This window comes from Sinocyclocheilus rhinocerous, unplaced genomic scaffold (genome assembly GCF_001515625.1).
Source record: "Sinocyclocheilus rhinocerous isolate Xijiao unplaced genomic scaffold, SAMN03320098_v1.1 scaffold3201, whole genome shotgun sequence".
Classification (NCBI taxonomy): domain Eukaryota; kingdom Metazoa; phylum Chordata; class Actinopteri; order Cypriniformes; family Cyprinidae; genus Sinocyclocheilus; species Sinocyclocheilus rhinocerous.
Genome location: NW_015662182.1, coordinates 467,329 through 477,174, shown reverse-complemented (window position 1 = coordinate 477,174; position 9,846 = coordinate 467,329). Strand labels below are relative to the sequence as shown.

At 36.2% G+C, this 9,846-nt stretch overlaps 1 protein-coding gene across 1 annotated transcript in view; it reads left to right on the top strand.

Moving 5' to 3' along the window:
* The window catches only part of LOC107727958 (serine/threonine-protein phosphatase alpha-2 isoform-like), a 10,438-nt gene extending 7,118 nt beyond the window's left edge, over positions 1–3,320 (top strand). The window contains exons 6-7 of the mRNA XM_016538003.1: positions 1,742–1,876; positions 2,209–3,320. Coding sequence (XP_016393489.1) covers positions 1,742–1,876; positions 2,209–2,325 — 252 coding nt within the window. The 3' untranslated portion in view covers positions 2,326–3,320. The remainder of the gene's footprint in view (positions 1–1,741; positions 1,877–2,208) is intronic.
* Positions 3,321–9,846: the final 6,526 nt, after the last annotated feature.

The following is a 9,846-nucleotide window of genomic DNA, read 5'->3' as shown; positions in this document are numbered from 1 at the left end:
GTAAACTGAAATAAAATTAAAATGTCAAAATAAATGAAAAACTAAAACTAAACGAAACTAACAACAGTAACTGAAAAACGAACTAAAATAAAATAATAATTAGCAAAAATAAATAATCGTTTAATAAGCTTAATAAGCTCTCATTCTGTGCCAGAAAATCTGACCTGTGGTTGTTTAGGGAAATACCTGCTTCATGCACATATCGAAGTTAGAAATTCAAATATTGTGACAAAATTAATTTTGTAGGGTGCCAAAAGTTTGTTAAAATAATTAGCAAAAATAAATAATCACGGACGTTTTAAAGTGTGTTTGATGTGCGAGAACAACATGAGAGTGAGTTAACAGACACCGAATTACAATTTTTGGATGAGCTGACTTTAGTGTATAGTCATTTTGTCACGCTTTACGATTACTATGGCAACGTCCGCCTCGAGTCCATGACACAAGCACCGCTTTGACTGTACAAAATGCATACAAAATGAGAGAAAGCGGCAGCCGCGCGGTGATTTCACCGCTTGCCATGTCCTGTGTAGCTTTAGAACTGGGATTGATTGCGTGCGAGCTGGAGCGGCTCGTCAAAGTAAAGTGCAAACATAATTTAAATCACCATATCGCATTTAGTTTTGAGTAGTATGAGGTTTCAAAGCATTTTAGATTGTGTACGTTCATAGAGGGAGAGACGGCACATACAGTGTGCACCGGTGGCTTGTCTGTGCAAAAGATCCAACAAATTAATGCATTTAAAACACAGATGCGCAAAAATTAAGTTTACAGAGTTTCAATGACAATTACAAAGAACAGGGTTCCTCAAATCCAGCACTGGAGGGATCATTGTCCTGCAGAATTTAGCTCCAACCCTGATAAAAACTCAGCTGCCTGTAGCTTTCTAGTAACTCTGAAAACCTTTACGTATAAGTTGCATATTTTTGGTTTTTGTTCAATTGTAAAGAATTATTTTATTTTCATTAAAGAGGTTTGCACAAGAGAGTTATCTAAACTGCAAACATTCAACTTTGCTAAAATGAAATGTCTTGCTTTGGTCTACACTGGAAGTGTTCCATTAATCTGCTAAACTATAATTACTAAAACTGAAACCAAAATATATAAAAATGAAATAGAAATGTGTTCACAAAATAAAAACTAAACTAAAACTAACAAAACCATTAATGAAACTAACTAAAACTAAACTGAAATTATAGGAAATTTGAAAACTATATTCAAATAAAAAACGAATTTAAAAATTCAAAACTATAATATCCTTGATATTGAGTGCAATTAACAAATCGTCTGATTCCATTAAATATGAAGTGTGTGTATAATGTTATTTTATTAAATTGTAAGGTTTGTGTTCTATTGAGAGCTTGGTTAATCAGCCCAGTAAGAGACTATTAACTATAACTCTTCCTGTTTATTATACAAACATGTTATTGAAAATGTTTAAAAACACATTTATAAAACTGATCAGAGATCAGGTAAAAACAAGATAATACATTGGTTCATGGGTTCACAGAGATCGCCCCCAGTGGCAAACCATTGCAATTTCAAAAGTTTTGATGTAACAAAGACGTATTTACTGATTTCAGGTGATTTTGCCATTTTGATGGGTGCTCAGAATCGCTGGTTTAAAACATGATTCACGAACATTTCTACGCTTCACAAAAGCAGTGTTTTGAAAGTGCTCATCACTAATGGTCTTTTTGTGCAGCATTTGTGACGCATAAATCATGTGCTCTCTGAACAGGTGGTGGAGGATGGCTATGAGTTCTTCGCTAAGAGACAGTTAGTCACACTTTTCTCAGCTCCCAACTACTGCGGAGAGTTTGACAACGCAGGTGCTATGATGAGTGTTGATGAGACCCTGATGTGCTCATTTCAGGTTTGCATGTGTTCTTTTATTTTTAAAACTAGTAGCTACCAAGGATGCCAATTGCTCACCTTTGGGCAAAATTTACAGTTTGGAAAGCAAAACGCTTCCTAAAGAAAATCTATGAAATTTGACTAAATATTTAATGCCATATTGCACTGTAAATATTTGTTCAGTGTATAAAGAGCATGCCAAATGACGAGATTGGGTTGAATATTTCCAATCTTGGTTTATTTACATAGGCAACAAAATATTAAATATACATATTCAGTAGGTTTCTCAAGCCTAGCTTCTTTATACATTGTACCTGATGAATGATTTTTAAGGCTCTCTGTTTCTGTCAGATTCTGAAACCAGCGGAGAAGAAAATGCTGTCATATGGAGGTGCAGGAGGATTTGGATCTGGTAGACCTGTAACTCCTCCACGAAACGCTGCCAAGGGCGGCAAAGTGAAGAAATAACATCAACTGCTGCAATGCGCCTATACATTCTGTTCATCATTCTACCTCTCCTTCTCCTTCTCCTTCTCCTCTTCAACTCCAAACACCAAATCAGTGCAGGGCTTTTTTTAGCTGTCTCCGTCAAGACGAGACTGCTGGGAATCTGAGCGGTCATATGTGTGTATGCTTGAATGAAATGCCCCTGTGGAGTATGTTGGTTTTGTATGTATAAAAAAAAAAAAAACAAGTGTGTATTTGTAGAAAATTGTTTTGTAGTGTGGGAGATTCTTTTTTTCTCATTCTCTGGTAATTGCGTACCTTCTACTGTGTTTTTAGCTGTTCTGGTTGATTTCCTTCTAATATATCTTCATGTCTTCAAGCCATAACGTGATAATCCTTTTTAGGCCATTTATTGGACCTATGTGACGCCCTTCTCTTTTTAGACCAAGCCTCAGGGTCCAGCTTTTCATCCCCACTGTGGGGACGGACTTTTTCATTCCCCTTTAGCTCTAAAGCAATCTGGAAGGAGGTGATTGTGCTCTTGAACGTGCAAATCACTGCCAGTCTTCTTAATGTGAAACTTCGTCCAAGTGTTTGTCTGTTTACAGTAGTTATTGACAGCATCCTGCACGTTTTGTCATATAGCCATTTTGGTGCAACCTTTGCTTCTTCAACCTGCACACTCAGGTAGTATTTAGCCTGGCCTGTGGTCTTCTTCTTTTTTTTGATGTTTATTTTATTCGCTAGCACATGTCAATTGTAGTTTTTTTTTTTTTAGATTAAAATCATGTACAGTGTGCAAAGAATACCAAGTGTGAATGTCTGCAAAGTGGGTGCCATCGCTGTTTCAGGTTGCACAGAAATGCACTGTTCCTTTTTTTTTTTTTGAGTGATTTGTGGCCGTGAGCCACTTTGTAAACTGCAAAGCTCACCTTTTCCTGTTAAAAGGACTTTTGTTTTCTTTTTTTTAAAGTAGTCATGAATTTAGCCAATAAAGTGAGAATCTGGTGCAAATATTTCTTGTTTTTATTTTCTGTCCATGAATGTTGAGTGCCTTCTAAGATAAGTGTTAAACTAATTAAGACATGATTTTCAGAGATTAGGACAGTCCATTCTGATTGGCTAGCTTCCTCATCATTATGATAACTATCAAATTACAACAAGAACAGAGCTACAGTTGCAATCAAAATTATTCACCTGACCTGCAAGACATGTTGCTGCCGAAAACAATTCAACAAAGGCATCTCTAAACCATTATAGGAAGTTTATTAAGACACATTTGAGTGATTCTGAGAATGTAAAGTTGAGGGGGGGAAAGCAAATTGGCTCTTAACATTCATGTGCAAAATTATTCAACCCAGAAAAGTCAAATTTTGTACCGAATCTTTTATTCTCTATAACCTCCAATAAACACTGCCTGTAAGCGTTTAGAATCTTCTTTCATGTCTCTACTGCAATCTTGGCATATTCCTCGTTTTAAAAAAAGCTTCCAGATCACTGATAATCTCTGGTTTTCATATTGCCGGTTTTCTTCAAATTCCACCAAATATTTTCAATGAGATTTAAATCTGAAGACTGAATAGGCAACTCAAGATCATTCTACGACCAATCCCTGAACCAAGCTTAAGTACACTGCTCAAAAAAATAAATGGGAATGCATAAATCACACATTGAATCTTGATGAACGAAATATTCAAGTTGGAAATCTTTACTTCTATACATTGTGTAATTCATTGAGAATAAAATGATGTGACAATGGTCAATGGAATCCAAAATCTTCAACTCACTTAAGGTTAGGTTCAAAATCACACTGAAAATCAAAGTAAAAAAATGGGAACAGCAGTAAGGGTGCCATTGGCTAGCATATTCCACCTTAGACCACTGCCAAACTGGTCATGCTGGATGATGTTGCAGACAGCTTAACGTTCTCCACGGAATCTCCAGACTCTCACGTCTTTCACATGCCCTGTGAACCTGCTCTCATCCATGGCGCCAATGGCAAACCTGCCAATTTTGGTAGTGCCATATACTGGTCCTGCTGCTGGGTTGTTGCTTTTCTACAGCCCTGTCCAGCTCTCCTTGTGTAACGTCCGTCACCTGGTATCTCCTCCATGCTCTTGAGACTGTGCTGGGAAATACACCAAACCTCCTTGGGATGGCACGTATGGAAGTGCCATTCTGGAGGAGATGGTCTACCTGTGCAACCAGATTGATTTGCAGGTACTGTCTCATGCTACAAGGAGTGAGAAGGACCCTAACAAAACACAAAACTAGAGACAAATCCCCTGCAAAATCATTCCTTTTTTGGAACACACCAAACATGACAATACAAAGAGCACATGGCAAATGAAACAGCATACACCACAAGAGCACTATTACAGCATGTCTCATTTGATCAAAAGGATACAACAAATCCTGCAAATCCACAAAATGAACTATCAAGCAGTCACTGTCAGTAATGTGATGCTGTATTAATGCATGGAAGTGTAATTTGTTGTATGTGCACAAAAAAGAAAGGCAAAAAAAAAAACTCAAATCAAATATGCAGCCCCAGCTATGAGGCAACTGGGCAAGGGGGTAGTCATCCATCTAGCCCAGAAAGAATAGGATTGCTGATATTTAGTCAATACCCAACAGCATGGCCGGACTTACCATTGGGCTTGAATCGGCTGCAGCCCAGGGGCCCCGCCTTAACCCATTTACATTTGTTTGATTTGTTCAGTTATGTGCCAGTCAGAAATTATTAGCCGCATTTCAACTGCGCACACGGGCACAGCCCGATATTAATAGCATGATATTAATGTTCCACTAAATTAATCTGAAGAGTTTTGAGCGCTCTCTCCCGTCCAAAGACTATAGAATACCCTATCCAGATAGCACACGTACGTCTGCAAGATGTCTGTTACCACCCCTTGTAAGTGTTCTCATTTCAATAGTAGGAGTAGATTAGTTAAGATGTCTTAAATGCAGGTTTTGGTTTAGAGTTGGTTTTGTTCTTTGATTTGAAATTGCAAACACTCTATACTTTTCACTTTATTCACCCTTCACTATTTATACTGCTATACATAATAAACCACTTTGTTCTTTGATATCTCTTAGCTTCTGTCATTTTTGTTTCCAGCATTCACAGCAATTGTTTTTATGTTACTTCCTTACCCTTCATTCATTTTGCTTGGTCATGAGAGGTCCAAGGTGCTACCTATTATTATTATTATGTTTTAAAACTGTTTGGGCGTCAGAGAATGTACATGCATAGACCCCAAACTTGATAGGATGGTCCAAAATCAGACATACATACACTGTTTTACACTAGGTGGCACTATTATAGCATATTCCCTGACCTCTTTACCTAGATTTTTGCCCTTTACTTTTTTTCACTCTGAATCCTTGAGTCAAAATTTACAATGCCAACAACAACCAATCAAAATTCATAATAAGTTCAATTCTGAACACATGATTATTACTAAGAAGAGGCAGTGTACCAATTGCACCAAATTTTGTGGGAATTAAAAAAGTGTCGCTATAATAATGTAATTAATGTTTCTGCTAATAACTTCGGAACTATAAGGATTATGATAAAAAAATCTGTTTTAATGAATTCTTCACTGCCACAGAGGATCTATCATTCTGCACATTTTAAATCAGACACAGAGGCAGTAAGATTACTTTCATTTGAGAGAGAGAGAGAGAGAGAGAGAGAGAGAGCGAGAGAGAGAGTCCGTGTGTAAATCTCTCTACTAATAGAAAAGCGGTTCATTACTTCAAGAGCAGCAACATTACTCCCGTTGCTGAGAAATATATTGCAACAATTCAGTAGCAACTGTATTTTATTAATAAACGTTGTGGGGCAGCATTGACAAGTAACATTTCTGTAACATCACTGTTGAATCAGTTAAAAAATGTTGTGTCAGTACCGTTTTTATACAGTCTATGGTCAGTACCCAGCCGAAGATATCATGTACACGTTTGTAGAAGTGAATAGTTTTCATCATTTTTAATACATATGTAGCCCGGTGAGAATAAAAAGATGCTAAATTATGGTTTGATACTAATATGTTTATTTACATTATAATGTGTGTTTTATTTTTATTATTTGTTTATTCAGTTTCATTTCAGTGTTTTCATGTGTATGTATATAGTTATATATTTATATATATAATTTGATTTAATGTACAGATCACGAGGTGGAGGTGGAGGAGGAGGAGGGAGGCGTGGCGGAGAGAGAGAAGAGGAGGGAGATTGCGTATTACGTTAGTCCGAAAGAAAAGGATATTCTACACGATAATCCCGTATATCTAGAGTGAATCCGTCATCAGTGATTTGTATTTTGCTAATAAGAACTTTATTTAGCAAGTATTGGTTATATTTAGCACGGATTACACTTTGCACGTTCATTCCATGTGCTTGTGTGGTGACTAGCACGAACCTGATCGACATTCAACGCAGAGAAGGAGAAACAGATAGCGCTCCAACTATCAAGCAGTCACTGTCAGTAATGTGATGCTGTATTAATGCATGGAAGTGTAATTTGTTGTATGTGCACAAAAAAGAAAGGCAAAAAAAAAAACTCAAATCAAATATGCAGCCCCAGCTATGAGGCAACTGGGCAAGGGGGTAGTCATCCATCTAGCCCAGAAAGAATAGGATTGCTGATATTTAGTCAATACCCAACAGCATGGCCGGACTTACCATTGGGCTTGAATCGGCTGCAGCCCAGGGGCCCCGCCTTAACCCATTTACATTTGTTTGATTTGTTCAGTTATGTGCCAGTCAGAAATTATTAGTCGCATTTCAACTGCGCACACGGGCACAGCCCGATATTAATAGCATGATATTAATGTTCCACTAAATTAATCTGAAGAGCTCTCTCCCATCCAAAGACTATAGAATACCCTATCCAGATAGCACACGTACGTCTGCAAGATGTCTGTTACCACCCCTTGTAAGTGTTCTCATTTCAATAGTAGGAGTAGATTAGTTAAGATGTCTTAAATGCAGGTTTTTGTTTCACATTTTGGTTTAGAGTTGGCATTTGTTTTGTTATGTTTTGTTCTTTGATTTGAAATTGCAAACACTCTATACTTTTCACTTTATTCACCCTTCACTATTTATACTGCTATACATAATAAACCACTTTGTTCTTTGATATCTCTTAGCTTCTGTCATTTTTGTTTCCAGCATTCACAGCAATTGTTTTTATGTTACTTCCTTACCCTTCATTCATTTTGCTTGGTCATGAGAGGTCCAAGGTGCTACCTATTATTATTATTATGTTTTAAAACTGTTTGGGCGTCAGAGAATGTACATGCATAGACCCCAAACTTGATAGGATGGTCCAAAATCAGACATACATACACTGTTTTACACTAGGTGGCACTATTATAGCATATTCCCTGGTTATTTTATGGCATCGTGAAGCACCTTTATTTTTAAGAGTGTACCCTTCATTCATTTTGCTTGCATGAGAGGTCCAAGGTGCTGTAACCTATTATTATTATTATTATGATGTTTTAAAACTGGTTGGGCGTCAGATAATGTACATGCATAGACCCCAAACTTGATAGGATGGTCCAAAATCAGACATACATACACTGTCTTACACTAGGTGGCACTATTATAGCATTTGGTATTCCCTGACCTCTTTACCTAGATTTTTGCCCTTTACTTTTTTTCACTCTGAATCCTTGAGTCAAAATTTACAATGCCAACAACAACCAATCAAAATTCATAATAAGTTCAATTCTGAACACATGATTATTACTAAGAAGAGGCAGTGTACCAATTGCACCAAATTTTGTGGGAATTAAAAAAGTGTCGCTATAATAATGTAATTAATGTTTCTGCTAATAACTTCGGAACTATAAGGATTATGATAAAAATCTGTTTTAATGAATTCTTCACTGCCACAGAGGATCTATCATTCTGCACATTTTAAATCAGACACAGAGGATGAGAGGTCCAAGGTGCTGTAACCTATTATTATTATTATTATGATGTTTTAAAACTGGTTGGGCGTCAGATAATGTACATGCATAGACCCCAAACTTGATAGGATGGTCCAAAATCAGACATACATACACTGTCTTACACTAGGTGGCACTATTATAGCATTTGGTATTCCCTGACCTCTTTACCTAGATTTTTGCCCTTTACTTTTTTTCACTCTGAATCCTTGAGTCAAAATTTACAATGCCAACAACAACCAAGCAAAATTCATAATAAGTTAAATCCTGAACACATGATTATTACTAAGAAGAGGCAGTGTACCAATTGCACCAAATTTTGTGGGAATTTAAAAAGTGTCGCTATAATAATCTAATTAATGTTTCTGCTAATAACTTCGGAACTATAAGGATTATGATAAAAAAATCTGTTTTAATGAATTCTTCACTGCCACAGAGGATCTATCATTCTGCACATTTTAAATCAGACACAGAGGCAGTAAGATTACTTTCATTTGAGAGAGAGAGAGAGAGAGAGAGAGAGAGAGCGAGAGAGAGAGTCCGTGTGTAAATCTCTACTAATAGAAAAGCGGTTCATTACTTCAAGAGCAGCAACATTACTCCCGTTGCTGAGAAATATATTGCAACAATTCAGTAGCAACTGTATTTTATTAATAAACGTTGTGGGGCAGCATTGACAAGTAACATTTCTGTAACATCACTGTTGAATCAGTTAAAAAATGTTGTGTCAGTACCGTTTTTATACAGTCTATGGTCAGTACCCAGCCGAAGATATCATGTACACGTTTGTAGAAGTGAATAGTTTTCATCATTTTTAATACATATGTAGCCCGGTGAGAATAAAAAGATGCTAAATTATGGTTTGATACCAAAAACAATTTTTTAATTATTGTCTAGTTATTATTGTGTCTCAAAGCAAAAATAAATTAAAAATCCGTTCTGGATATTTAATCCGTTCTTAAATATTTAAAGTTTGTGTAAAGCAATATTATAAATGTGTTCTGAATTTGTCACACCACTGAAAAATGTGTTATAAACAGGGGTGCACATAAGTTTTTCAGCCTGGTTCTCATAAGAGAACCTGGAGATTTGGTTTGGTCCTCACACTGCACATAGTGTGACATAGTGTGACCCAGTAAATATAACTTTAAAAAATTAATTAATAATAGTGATAATATTATTGCACTTTTTTTTTTTTTTTTTTTTTTTTAAAAAAAAAAAAAAAACAAAAATATCGGCACCCTTGGTAAATATGATCAAAGAAGGCTGTGAAAATTAATCTGCATTGTTAATCCTTTTGATCTTTTATTAAAAAAATTCACAAAAATCTAACCTTTCATTGGATAATAAGAATTTAAAATGGGGGGAAATATCATTATGAAATAAATGTTTTACTCGAATACACATTGGCCACAATTAACGGCACCCTTTAATTCAATACTTTTTGAAACCTCCATTTGCCAGTTTAACAGCTCTAAATCTTCTCCTATAATGTCTGATGAGGTTAGAGAGCACCTGACAAGAGATCAGAGACAATTCCTTCATCCAGAATCACTCCAGACCCTTCAGATTCCCAGCT